Source organism: Rhinopithecus bieti, unplaced genomic scaffold, assembly GCF_001698545.2.
Source record: "Rhinopithecus bieti isolate Rb0 unplaced genomic scaffold, ASM169854v2 scaffold_662, whole genome shotgun sequence".
Lineage (NCBI taxonomy): Eukaryota > Metazoa > Chordata > Mammalia > Primates > Cercopithecidae > Rhinopithecus > Rhinopithecus bieti.
This window is the reverse complement of record NW_016803231.1, coordinates 323,534-338,285: the sequence shown is the minus strand read 5'-3', so window position 1 is coordinate 338,285 and position 14,752 is coordinate 323,534. Positions and strand designations below refer to the sequence as shown.

The window sequence follows — 14,752 nt, the reverse complement described above, 5'->3', positions numbered from 1 at the left end:
CCCCCCCCCCCCTTTAATGGCTAGAGGCAGTGTGAAGCAACTGTTTCTGGGGATGTTGAAGATTGAATGGAGATACAGAAGTCAGGAGGTTGGCATACACTTCAGGAGACCTCACTTTGAAATTTTCTGAGGGCTTATAGAATATTCTTCATGGTTAGGTTTGTCTGATATCTTTTCATGACTAGATTCAGGTATGTGTTTTTAGTAGGAATTCTATAGAAATGATGTGTCCTTTTTAGTTATCAGAGGAAGTTTATGATAACTGTCTCATTAATTTAATCAGTTGCTTTAAGTGTTGTCTGCCAAATTTCTCTACTGTAGAGTAACTAATTTTTTCCTGTGTAACTAAGGAGTAATTTTTGGTAAGATAGTTTGAAACTGTGTAAATACCCTGTTTTTGTTGAAACAGTACACTCACTACTTTTAGCTTCTATTGATAATCCTTGGCTTATGTTATACCTCTGGTGGTTGCAAAGTAGTGATTTGTTAACTCCATCATTCCTTCTGCATTTGTTAGCCTTCTAATATAAGGAAGAGCTTTAGCATCTCCTCTTTATTTTTATATGTATGTATGTATGTATGTATGTATGTATTCGTATTTTCAGTTTGTGTGGACTCATGGCTTCTTATGGTATTTAATGGGGTACAATTACTCTATTTTGATGCTCAGATTGTTCTCGATTTTTCAAATGGGAGACCCTTTAACTTGGCTCCTGTTCCTTTTGGCATGTTCTAATCATGTTTCCATTCTTTAAAAACGTCTTTACACAAGATGTTTCAAGCTAAACAAGAATTCACCTGTTTTATTCTTTTAAATTTATTTTTACACTTTATTTAAAATTTTCTTTAAGATATGTTTTAAATCTTTATGTTTTTTACATTTGGTCCTCTGACCCATTTGTAGTTTATTCTTACACATAGTGTGTGGTATGGACCTAATTTTATCTTTTTCCTTATAGCTAACAAGTTGCCTCAGCATAACTTACTATGAAGTTTATCTTTGCCGCAGTTATTTGAGATTCCACCTTTTCTGTAGAGTGAATTTCCATATGTAATTGTATTCCATTCTACTAGTCTGTTTACCTAATTCGTGTGTGAGTGCCATACTATTTTAATTATGGAGGTATTATGGTATTTTAAAATGCCTGCTTGGATCTGTCTTCCCCTGTAGCTTTTCTTTCTCAGTTTTCCTAGCTATTTTTAGAGAGCAGTTATTTTGAATCATGAAAACTATCAAATAGAGGGGAAAATTGGATTTATCTTTTGCAATTCAACTTCTTAACAGCTAATCTTTTCACAAGGAGCTTATTATTACTTCATTTCTTTGACAAAAGTACATATCAACATGATTTATTACAAAAGTAAAAAAAGCATTTTGTGGTTGCTGTGTATTATAAATATTTTTATATGAAATTGTATTATCTCATTTTCCATGGGTTATTCTGAACATAAAATAGTTCAAAGATGTTTCTATTACAGTTGTTTCTATTCAAAAAACAAAGAAAATATAATAAACATCTGTACATAATCTGATTTTTCATATAAGAACATAAATAATTGGCCAGTACAAGTTTAAAGCTTCATTTGTGACTATTGTAACATAATATAACTGTAAGCACAGGCTGGGCGCAGTGGCTCACATCTGTAATCGTAGCACTTTAGGAGGTCAAGGCAGGTGATTGCCTGAGCTCAGGAGTTCGAGACCAGGCTGGGCAACACGGTGAAACCTTGTCTCTGCTAAAATACAAAACAATTAGCCGGGCATGGCAGTGGGCGCCTGTAATGCCAGCTGCTCGTGAGGCTTGAACCTGGGAAGCAGAGGTTGCAGTGAGCCCCGATGGCGCCACTGCACTCCAGCCTGGGGCACAGAGTGAGACTGCGTCTCAAAATAAGAAAGAAAAACCAAAAAACTGTAAGCACAGATAATTAGAACTTTCTGAATATCTGTAGTAATGATGACAAAAGAAGAATATTAACATTTGCAATTTTTGTTAAGGATTATTTTATATTGTTAAAGCTTTGCCATATATAGGCAATTAAAACCTAAGTTTTTAATAGCAACTTGTTCTTGTTTTATGATTACAATGTATACTTAGGTGTTTCTGAGGATAATTCCACTTAAAAAAGTTCTGTGCTTCATATTATTTCTGTTTCTAAGCTGGTTTTTCTGCTGCATATTCTAAAAACCTGCTGGTACATTACAGCTTGTGCTTATTCTAAGCTGGTTTTTCTGCTGGATATTCTAAAAAAACTTGCTGGTACATTGTTTTATGTAATTAAAGGATGTGGCTCTGTAGGTTAGTGTAGCATTCTTTCCCTTCACCCCTGGTGGAACAGTGAGGGTGTCCCACTTATGTCGGATAAGTTGATAGCTAGGTCCCTGTGTGTTATGGCTCGTCTATACTGCTTCAGGGGACCTGGCCCCAAAATTATTTTGCAGAAAGGAAAATTATTCTGTTATACATTATAGAATTTTATTCCTATTTTGAAATGCTGGAGAGGTTGCAGAGAAAAAGGAACACTTACACACTGCTGGTGAGAATGTAAATTAGTTTGGCCATTGTGGAAAGCACTTTGGTGATTGCTCAAAGAATTAAAAACAGAACTACCATTTGACCCAGCTATCTAATTACGGGGTATATACTCAAAGAATATAAATTGTTCTACCATAAAGATACATGTACGTGTATGTTCATCACAGCACTGCTTACAATAGCAAAAACATGAATAAACCTAAATGGCCATCAATGGTAGACTGGATAAAGAAAATGTACATATATACAACATGGACTACTATGTAGCCATAAAAAGAATGAAATCATGTTCTTTGCAGCAATAAGGATGGAGCTGGAGATCATTATCCTAAGTGAACTAATGCAAGAACAGAAAACCAAATACTGCACGTTCTCACTTATAAGTGGGAACTAAATATTGAATACATACACATAGACACAAAGAAGGGAGCAAAAGACATCAGGGCCTACTTTAGGGTAGAGAGTGGGAGGAGAGTGAGGATTGAAAAACTACTTATCAGTTACTTATGCTAATTACCTGGGTGATGAAATAATCTGTGCACCAAACCCCTGTGAAACGTAATTTGTCTGTATAACAAACCTGCACATGTACCTCTGGACCTAAAATAAAAGTAAAAAAAAAAAAAGAAGAATTTATTTCTGTTTTGAATTGCTGTTGAGAATAGTAATTACAAAACAGTAGTGTCTTTCTTATAAAAAGAATGAGTGAGAAAATACAAAGAACTGAAACCTCACTTTTCACAATGAAATTGTGCATTTCATTATATCATAAACTAAAACAAAATATTGGGGTTTTATATAGAAAACATATAGTCCTAATTTTATTGTTGAAATGAAATTTGAACTTAAAGAACTATATCCAGATTTGTATATAAGTTGAGGAGTACCAGTAACTGGACTTTGTTTTTAAAAGTTGTTAGAGTATTTGACTTCTTTAAGATGTTGATTTATTCCTGTTCAGAGAAAGGTATTCAATAATAGCAGTCTCTGGGACTTTGGAAATTTTTTGTGGTGGTGGTTTTAATTATATTGGTTTATATTGACCATGAACAGGCTGTACTATACTGTGGTCTCTGGAAGGAGATTAAATGTTAGTATGCCTGAATGATTTGAGTAGTTTAGGTTTACATTATCTAATTACCTATAGTTCAATTTTATATTATCTATCATTCCGTTTATCTACATATTTATTTTTTTCTTGCCTTGAAGGAAAACCTAAATATCAAACTGGTGGAAAATCTAAGAGGACAATTCAAGGCACTCATAAAACTACTAAACAGGTACAGCATCTATAACTTTTATACTTATTTACTTTTAATTTCAATTTCTGAATGTATTATAAATTATGAAAATCTTATTTTGCAGGATTTGAATATTATTTATCTAAATAAAATTTAATGTACTTTTAAAACAAATATGTATATAGTAATCAGTGTGACTTACTTGTACTAAATACTTTACAGATATTAATTTATTTGGTTCTCATACCCTTTGATGTAAGCATCACAGTTATCCTCACTTACATTGAAGTTTTGTTACAAAAAGAAACTTGAGACAGAGAGAAGGCATATAGCTTACTAGTAAAAGACACAGCCAGTGTTTGAACCCAGGCAGTTAATTCCTTTTCTTTTTTATTTTTTTTCTTTGAGTCTCACCCTGTTGCCCAGGCTGGAGTGCAGTGGTGTGATCTTGGCTCACTGAACCCTCTTCCTCTTAGGTTCAGGCAGTTCTCGTGCCTCAGCCACCCCAGTACCTGGGACTACAGTCATGTGTCACCACACCTGGCTGATTTTTATATTTTTAGTAGAGACAGGGTTTCACCATGTTGGCCAGGCTGGTCCCAAACTCCTGGCCTCAAGTGATCTGCCCGCCTTGGCCTCCCAAAGTGCTGGGATTACAGGCGTGAACCACCACGTTCAGCCCTTGGAAGTTAATTTCCACAGTTTATGCTCTTAGCTCCTCTGCTGTGCCTTCCATGTTTGCCAGTTCTTTTATGATTTTCTTTCTTGATATAATGATGCCTTTAGGTTGTAGGATAGTAAAGATATTTGGAATATAAAAATTGTAAATTGCTCTAATAAAATTTTGGAGAACACAAGCCTACTTTATCTTTTGAAGGTGTTTAGCGTAATTATAGTTAGTTTTTTAATCCTTAGTTATTTTCTCTGAACTTTTCATAGGTGTTATTTTATTTTATTAATTTAATTTAATTTTTTGAGATAAGGTCTCACTGTTGCCCAGGCTGAGTACAGTGGCACAATCACAGCTCACAGAATCACTTGACCTTCTGGGCTCAAGTAATTCTCCCACCTCAGCCTCCAGAGTGGGCTGGGACCAGAGGTGTACACCGCTGTGCCTGGCTGATTTTTGATTTTTTGGACAATTATCTTGATATTTTTAAGTATATAGTATGTATTGTGTAAAATAAAATTTCATATGAGGAAAACATGGACTTCTAATCATGATATCATTGTGAGTTCACAAAGAGTCTCCCATCCCCACACACAAAGGCACCAATGATTTTATATGCATATATTTGTAAAAAAGATTAAAAATATATACATATATGTTTTTAATATACACATATAACATATATACTTATATATGCACATGTATACACATACATGTATATATTTCTTATCTATGTATATGTATTTTAACCTTTAGGTTCAGGGGTACATGTGCAGGTTTGTTATATAGGTAAACTCGTTTCACGGGGGTTTGTTGTACAGATTATTTCATAACGCAGGTACTAAGCCTAGTACCCAGTAGTTATTTTTGTTCTTCCTCTTTTTCCTCCCACCCTCAAGGAGGCCCCTCTGTTTGTTGATCCCTTCTTTATGTTCATGAGTTCTTATAATTTAGCTCTCGTAAGTGAGGACATGCAGTATTTGGTTTTCTGTTTCTGCAATAGTTCGCTAAGGATAATGGCCTCCAGCTTCATCCATGTTCCAGCAAAATACATGATCTCGTTCTTTTTTATGGGTACATAGTATTCCATCATATATATATATACCAAATTTTCTTTATCCAATCTGTTGTTGATGGGCATTTAGGTTGATTCCATGTCTTTGCTGTTGTGAATAGTGCTGCAGTGAACATTCATGTGCATGTGTCTTTATGGTAGAATGATTTATATTCCTCTGGTAATATACCCAGTAATGGGTTGAATGGTATTTCTGTTTTTTGCTCTTTGAGGAATCACCATACTTCTTTCCATAATGGCCGAACTAATTTACACTCTCAGCAATAGCATATAAATATTATCTTATCTCCACAACCTTGCCAAGATCTGTTGCTTTTTGACTTTTTAGTAATAGCCATTCTGACTGGTGTGAAATGGTATCTCATTGTGATTTTGATTTGCATTTCTCTAGTGAACAGTGATACTGAGCTTTTTTTCATATGCTTATTGGCTGCATGTATGACTTCTTTAGAAAAGAGTTTGTGTTCTTTGCCTACTTTTTAATGGGGTTGTTTGTTTTTATCTTATAAATTTGTTTACATTTATTATAGATGCCAGATATTTATTAAACCTTTGTCAGATGCATAGTTTGCAAAAATTTCCTCCCATTCTATAAGTTGTTTACTTTTTTTTTCGCTGTGCGGAAGCTCTTAAGTTTAATTAGATCCCGTGTGTCAAATTTTGCTTTTGTGTCAATTGCTTTCGGTGTCTTTGTCAAGGAATCTTCCAATGCATGTTCCTATGTCCAGGATGGTATTGCCAGTTGTCTTCCAGGATTTTTATAGTTTTGGGTTTTACATTTAAGTCTTTAATCCATCTTGAGTTGATATTTGTATATGGTGTAAGGAAGGGGCCTGGTTTCAGTCTTCTGCATATGGCAACCCAGTTATCTCAACACCATTTATTGAATAGAGAGTCCTTTCCCCATATCTTGTTTTTGTCAGCTTTGTCAAAGATCAGATAGTTGTAGGTATGTGGCCTTATTTTTGGGCTCTCTCTTCTGTTTCATTGGTCTTTGTGTCTGTTTTTGTACCAGTACCATGCTGTTTTGGTTGCTGTAGCCTTGTAGCATAGTTTGAAGTTGGGTAGCATTGATTCCTCTAGCATTTTTTTTTTTAACTTAGGATTGCCTTGGCTATTTGGGCATTGTTTTGGTTCCACGTGAATTTTAAATAGCTTTTTCTCATTCTCTGAAGAATGTCATTGGTAGTTTAATGGGAATAGCATTGAATCTGTAAATTGCTTTGGGTAGTATGGGGTAGTATGGCTGTTTTCATGATACTGATTCTTCCTACTCAGCGTGGGATGTTTTTCCATTTGTTCTTGTCATCTCTGATTTCTTTGAGCAGTGTTTTGTAATTCTTGTTGTGGAGATGTTTCTCCTCCCTGGTTAGCTGTATTTCTAGGTATTTTATTCTTTTTTGTCACAATTTTGAATTGGACTGCATTCCTGATTTGACTCTCGGCTTGGCTGTTGTTGTGTATAAGAATGCTAGTGACTTTTTTGTTTTTGTTTTTGTTTTCGTTTTGAGACGGAGTCTCGCTTTGTCGCCAGGCTGGAGTGCAGTGGCACGATTTCTGCTCACCACAACCTCCGCCTCCCAGGTTCAAGCGATTCTTCTGCCTCAGCCTCCTGAGTAGTGGGACTACGGGTGCATGCCACCACGCCCAGCTAATTTTTGTATTTTTAGTAGAGGCAGGGTTTCACCACATTGGCCACAATGGTCTCGATTTCCTGACCTCGTGATCAGCCTGCCTCAGCCTCCCAGAGTGCTGGGATTACAGGAAGAATGCTAATGACTTTTTGTACAGTGATTTTGTATCCTGAAACTTTGCTGAATTTGTTTATCAGTTGAAGGAGCTTTTGTACTGAGACTATGGGTTTTCTAGATACATAGAATCAAGTCATCTGTAAATGGATATTTTGACTTCCTCACTTCCTATTTGGATGTCCTTTATTTCTTTCTCTTGCCTAATGGCTCTTGCCATGACTTCCAATACGGTATTGAATAGGAGTGGTGAGAAAAGGCATCTTTGTTTTGTGCCAGTTTTCAAGGGGAGTGCTTCCAGCTTTTCTCTGTTCAGTACGATGTTGGCTATGGCTTTGTCATAGGTGGCTCTTACTATTTTGTGGTATGTTCCTTTAATACCTAATTTATTGAGAGTTTTTAACATGAAGATATGTTGTTATATTGAAAGCTTTTTATGCATCCATTGAGATAATGACGTGGTTTTTTTTTCTTTAGTTCTGTTTATGTGATGAATCACATTTATTGATTTGCCTATGTTGAAGCAACCTTATATCCCGGGGATGAAGCCTACTTGATTTTGGTGGATTAGCTTTTTAATGTACTGCTGAATTTGGTTTGCAGGTATTTTGTTGAGGATTTTTGTGTCAGTGTTCATCAAAGATATTGGCATGAAGTTTCTTTTTGTGTTGTGTCTTGGCCACATTTTGGTATCAGGATGATACTGGCTTCATAGAATGAGTTGGAGAGGAGTTCTTTCTTCTCAATTTTTTTGGAATAGTTTCAATAGGAACAGTGCCAGCTTTTCTTTGTATATCTGGTAGAATTTGGCTGTGAATCCTTCTGGTCCTGGGCTTTTTTTGGTTGGTAGGCTACTTGTTACTGATTGAATTTTGGAGTTTATTGTTGTTCCATTTAGAGAATCAGTTTGTTTCTGGTTCAGTCTTGGGAGGGAGTACGTGTCCAGGAATTTATCCATCTCTTCTAGGTTTTCCAATATGTATGCATAGAGGTGTTCATAGTGGTTTCTGATGGTTATTTTTATTTCTGTGGGGTCAGTGGTAACATGACATTTCCAGTTGTGTTTATTTGGGTATTCTCTTGTTTCTTCTTTATTAGTTTAGCTAGTAGCCTGTCTTGTTAATTTTTTCAAAGAACCAACTCCTGGATTTATTGATCTTTTGAATGGTTTTTTATGTCTTGATTTCCTTGGGTTCATCTCTGATTTTGTTTATATCTTGTCTTTTGCTAGTTTTGGGGTTGATTTGCTCTTGCTTCTGTAATTCTTTTACTTGTGATGTTAGATTGTTAATTTGAGATCTTTCCAACTTTTTGATGTGGGTGTTTAGTGCTATAAATTTCCCTTTTAATATTGCCTTAGCTGGATCCCAGAGATTCTGGTATGTTGTATTTTTGTTCTCATTAGTTTCAAATAACTCTTTGATTTCTGTCTTCATTTCATTATTTACTCAGAATTCATTCAAGTGCATGTTGTTTAATTTCCATGTAGTTGCATGGCTTTGGGTGATTTTCTTATTTTGACTTCTACTTTTATTACATTGTGGTCTGAAAGTGTGTTTGGTATGATTTCAGTTCTTTCTGCATTTGTTGAGGATTGTTTTATGTTCAGTTATGAGGTCGATTTTAGAGTATGTGCCATGTGACAATGAGAAGAATGTATATTCTGTTGCTTTTGGTTGGAGAGTTCTGTAGAGATCTATCAGATCCATTTGGTACAATGTTGAGTTCAGGTCCTGAATATCTTTGTTAATTTTCTGTCTTGATGATCTAATACTTCCAGTGGAGTATTGAGGTCTTCCACTCTTTTTGTGTGGGAGTCTAAGTCTCTTTGTAGGTCTCTAAGAACTTGGTTTATGAATCTGGGTGTTTCTCCTGTGTTGGGTGCATATATATTTAGTATAGTTAGGTCTTATTGAATTGAATCCTTTATCATTACGTAATGTCCTTTTTTTTTGTCACTTTTTAAATCTTTGTTGGCTCAAAGTCTATTTTGTCTGAAGTTAGGATTGTAACCACTCCTTTTTTTCTGATTCCCATTTGCTTGGTAGATTTCCCTCCATCCCTTTATTTTGAGCCTATGTGTGTCTTTATGTGTGATACAGGTCTCTTGAAGACAGCATACCATTGGGTCTTATTTTTTTGTTTTAATCCAACTTGACACTCTGTGCCTTTTAAGTGGGGCATTTAGCCCATTTACGTTCAAGGTTAGTGGTATGTGTGGATTTGATCCTGTCATGTTGTTGTTAGCCGGTTACTATGCTGGCTTGTTTGTGTGGTTGCTTTATAGTGTCCCTGGTCTGTGTATTTAAGCGTGTTTGGTAGCAGTTCTTCCTTTCTATATTTTGTGCTGCTTTCAAGGTCTCTTGTAAGGCAGGTCTGGTAGTCATAAACTCAATATTTGCTTATCTGAAAAGGATCTTATTTCTCCTTTGCTTAGGAAGTTAAGTTTGGCTGGATATGAAATTCTTGGTTGAAGATTTTTTTCTTTAAGAATGTTGAATATGGGCCCCCTGTCTCTTCTGACTTGTAGGTGAGAGGTCTGATGTTAGCTTTATGAGGTTCCCTTTGTAGGTGACCTGCCCCTTCTCTTTGTTAAAGCCACCTTTAACATTTTTTTTTTTTTCATTTCAATCTTGGAAAATCTGATGATTACATGTCTTGGGGGTTGATCTTCTTGTGTAGAATTTTGCAGGGGTTCTCTGTATTTCCTGTATTTGACTGCTGACCTCTCTATCAAGGGTGGGAAAGTTTTCATGGATACTATCCTGAAGTATTTTTTCAAGTTGTTTGTTTTATCCTTATCCTTTTCAGGGATGCCAGTGATTCATAGGTTTGACTTCTTTACAGAATTCCACATTTCTCGGAGGTTTGTTCATTCCTTTTTCTTTATTTTTGTCGGTCTTAATTCAGAGAGCCAGTCTTCAAGTTCTGAGATTCTTTCCTCAGCTTGGTCTATTCTGTTAATACTTGTGATTGCATTGTGAAATTCTTATAGTGTGTTTTGTAGCCCTGTTAGATCTGTTAGGTTCTTTTTTATACCGGGTATTTCATTTTTCAGCTCCTGTATTGTTCTTTTGTGATTCTTAGTTTCCTTGGATTGGGTTTTGCCTGTCTCCTGAATCTTGATGATCTTTGTTCCTATCCATATTTTTTTTTTTTTTTTTTTTTGAGACAGAGTCTTGCTCTTTCACCCAGGCTGGAGTACAATGGCACAATCTGCTCACTGCAACCTTCACTTCCTGGGTTCAAGTGATCCTCCTGCCTCATCCTCCTAAGTAGCTGGGATTACAGGTACCCGCCATCATGCCTAGCTGATTTTTGTATTTTTGTAGAGATAGTGTTTCACCGTGTTGGCCAGGCTGGTCTTGAACTCCTGACCTCAGATGACCCTCCCTCCTCAGCCTCCCAAAGTGCTGGGATTACAGGCCCTATTCATATTATGAATTCTATTTCTGTCATTTCAGCCAGCTTGGCCTGGTTGAGAACCCTTATTAAAGAACTGATGTGGTCATTTCAAGACATATGACACTCTGGTCATTTGAGTTACTGGAGCTCTTGCATTGGTTCTTTCTTTTCTCTGAGTGTGGTGTTCCTTTAACTGCAGTGTAATTTGAGTAATTAATGGACTTCTTGATGTTTTCATAGGACGGAAGCTTTGTGCAAGGTCTTTATTTGTTGCTGACTTCTTTTGTTTAATTTCATGGGATGGGAATGTTAGCAATACGGTTTGGCTCTGTGTCCCCACCCAAATCTCACTTTGAATTGTAATCCCCATAATCCTCATGTGTCAAGGGTGGGACCAGGTGGAGGTAATTGGATCATGGGGGTGGTTTCCCCCATGCTGTTCTCGTGATAGTGAGTGAGTCTCATGAGACCTAATGGTTTTATAAGTGTCTGGTATTTCCCCTGCTGGCACTTACTCTGTCCTGCCACTCTGTGAAGAAGGTGCCTGTTTCTCCTTTGCCTTCTTCCATGATTGTAAGTTTCCTGAGGGCTCTCCAGCCATGTGGAACTGTGAGTCAATTAAACCTCTTTCCTTTATAAGTTACCCTGTCTCGGGTATTTCTTCATAGTAGTGTAAGAATGGACTAATACAGCAGTGTATTTTTGGTGTGGAAGCTTTGGGATGTGATCTAGTACGTGGTGCTTAAGTGTATTGGTCAGTTGATAGGTTCTTCCTTGGTCGTGTGGTTTCTTCACAGTTGTAACCTTGCTCCCTCTCAATGCTCTCAAAGTGTGGGCTTCTCTCCCACTGCCTTTAGATTGTGGCTTGACACTCCCAGGCTGCCCACTGCAGCTCTGGGGTGATGTTTCTCCCCAACTTGGAGCCAGTAGAGGAAGGGACTTTAGCAGTGGCATCACAGGATGGAGGGTCTGTGCTGTGGGCCCAAGCTGGGGGTTCCCTGTCTGTTGATGAGCAGGGGGTGGGTGGGACACATGGGAGACAGACTGGCCTTGTCTCCTTGGGTTGACTGCAGTTTGTCGAAGGTATGGATAAGGCACTTTGGGTCTTGGTTCCTTTGTTAGTCTGAGGGTAGCAAGTACTGTTCCATGGCAGAGGTAGTGGCAGAGAGGCTTTTGGTTACCCTTAGGGGCTCCACCTCCAAGAAATGTGGAACCACTGTTACTGAGGGTGTTCAGCCACTGGGATGGGGCAGCTGCACTGCTGGCATGAGCTTCGGGTTCTGCTTGTTGGGGAGCAGGGAGTTGAAGGCTCACAGGGAAGAGAGATTGGTCTCCTCTCTGTATGGTAGCTGTGATGTACTGTAAGTTTGAGTTTAGCCCTTAAGCTCTTTGTGTCCTCCCCTAGTCCAAGGGCAGGAGGAATAGCACTGTTACTGTGGCAGTGGCCAAAGGGCTGTCGTATGCCTTTGGGAGCCTCTTCCCAGGGAAACTGCGTGTCACTACCAGTGGGTATGCTCAGCCATGGCTGGGGCGACTGTTCTGCATTCATGAGCCGTGGGCCCTGCCTAGTGAAGAGTGGGGTGGGGGTTCTAGGGAGGAGGGGCCGCACTCCTGTCTGTATGGTGGCTGTGGTGTGCTAAAAAAATTACTAAAAAACCAGTTGATAGATTTTTAAGTACATATTATATTTTAAAAATTATATAGTAAGATACATGCACTGATAAATTGAGTGTATTATTTAATGTTCCTTTCGATACACATTTAAGAAACTATTATCTCAGAAGGGGTAGGCATAAAAGAAATCTTTGCCCGGGCACGGTGACTCACGCCTGTAATCCCAGCACTTTGGGAGGCCGAGGTGGGCGGATCACAAGGTCAGGAGATCAAGACCATCCTGGCCAATGCGGTGAAACCCTGTCTCTACTAAAAATACAAAAAAATTAGCTGGGTGTGGTGGCGGACGCCTGTAGTCCAGCTACTGGGGAGGCTGAGGCAGGAGAATGGCGTGAACCCAGGAGGTGAAGCTTGCAGTGAACTGAACCGAGATTGTGCCAGTACACTCCAGCCTGGGCTACAGAGCGAGACTCTATCTCAAAAAAAAAAAAAAAGTAATCTTTTAGGCCAGGCATGGTGGCTCACACCTGTAATCCCAACACTTTGGGAGGCTGAGGCAGGCGGGTCACCTGAGATGAGGAGTTCAAGACCAGTCTGGCCAACATGGTAAAACCTCATCTCTACAAAAATACAAAAATTAGCCAGGCATGGTGACTGTAATCCCAGCTACTCGGGAGGCTGAGGTGGGAGAATCACTTTGAACCTGGGAGCCGGAGATTGCAGTGAGCCAAGATCACGCCATTGCACTCTAGCATGGGCAACAGAGTGAGACTCCATCTTGAAAAAAAAAAAAAGTCTTTAGTTTTGTATTTCAGATCATTTCAAAAACCTACAAAATATATATAGAGAGCTTCTTTTTAAATTATAATTAAAAAATGTTTTTAGAGGCAGGGTCTTGCTCTGTTTCCCAGGCTGGAGTATAGTGGCTTGATCATAGCTCACTGCAGCCTTGAATTCCTGGGCTCAAGCAGTCCTTCCACCTCAGCCTCCTGAGTAGCTGGGACTACAGGTGTGTGCCACCACACCTGGTTAGCTTTTCCATTTTTTGTGGAAATAGGGTCTTGCTGTGCTGCCCAGGCTGTTCCCAAACTTGTAAGCTCAAGCAGTCCTCTCACCTTGGCTCCCCGAAGTGCTGAGATTACAAGTGTGAGCCACTGCACTTGGCTGAGGAACTGCTTTAAAAAATTAATTTTTGTGGGTACATAGTGGGTCTGTATATTTATGGGGTACATGAGATATTTGATACAGGCATGCAGTGTGTAATAATCACATCATGGAAAGTGGGGTATTCATCCCCTCAAGCATTTATCCTTTGTATTATAATCCAGTTACACTCTTTTAGTTATTTGAAACTATACAATTAAATTATAGTCAGCCTGTTGTGTTCCCCAGTACTTTGTCTTATTCATTCTTTCCATTTTTTTTTTTGTATTTCTATCCTTTTATTTGTTACTATTTATTTATTTATTTATTTATTTATTATACTTTAAGTTCTGGGATACATGTGCAGAATGTGCAGGTTTGTTACATAGGTATATACATGTGCTGTGGTGGTTTGCTGTACTCATTCTTTCCATTTTTTTGTACCCATGAACTATCCTCACTTCCCCCCTACTCCCCTGCTACCCTTACCAGACTTTGGTAACTATCCTTCTACTTTCTCTGAGTTCAATTTTCGTGGTATTTAGCTACCACAAATAAGTGAGACCATGTGATGTTTGTCTTTCTGTGCCTGGCTTATTTCATTTACATAATGACCTCCAGTTCTATCCATATTAGTGTAAATGACAGGATCTCATTTTTTTTAAATGGCTGAATAGCAAGCATTTCATTGCGTATATGTACATTTTCTTTATCCATTCATCTGGTGATGGCCACTTACTTCCACATCTTGGCTGTTTTGAACAGTGCTGCAACAAACATGAGAGTACAGATCTCTTTGATATTCTGATTTCTTTTCTTTTGTGTATATACCCAGCAGTGGGTTTGCTGGATCATATGATAGCTCTATTTTTGTTTTTTTTGGGGAACCTCTAAACTGTTCTCCATATTGGTTATACTAATTTACATTCCCACCAACAATGTACCAGGGTTCCATTTTTTTCCACATCCTCTCCAGCATTTGTTAATTGCCTGTGTTTTAGGTAAAAACCGTTTTAACTGGGGTGAGATGATAGCTTATTTTAGTTTTGATTTGCGTTTCTCTGATGATCAGTGATGTTGAGCACCTTTTCATATGCCTGTTTGCCATTTGTATGTCTTCTCTTGAGAAGTGTTTATTTATATTTTTTGCCCATTTTAAAATTGGTTTATGAGATTTTTTTTCCTATTGAGTTGTTTTAGCTCCTTGTATATTCTGGTTATTAATCCCTTTTCAGATGGGTAGTTTGCAAATATTTTCTCCCATTCTGTTGTTTGTCTCTTTACTTTGTTGATTGTTTCCTTTGCTGTGCAGAAGTTTTTTT

General features: G+C 37.9%; 1 protein-coding gene across 5 annotated transcripts in view; it reads left to right on the top strand.

Moving 5' to 3' along the window:
• The window catches only part of SCAPER (S-phase cyclin A associated protein in the ER), a 333,543-nt gene that overhangs the window by 39,814 nt on the left and 278,977 nt on the right, over positions 1-14,752 (top strand). For all 5 annotated transcript variants that reach the window (XM_017870307.1, XM_017870315.1, XM_017870326.1 and 2 more), the window contains exon 4: positions 3,744-3,814. In XM_017870307.1, the coding sequence (XP_017725796.1) occupies positions 3,744-3,814 (71 nt within the window). The remainder of the gene's footprint in view (positions 1-3,743; positions 3,815-14,752) is intronic.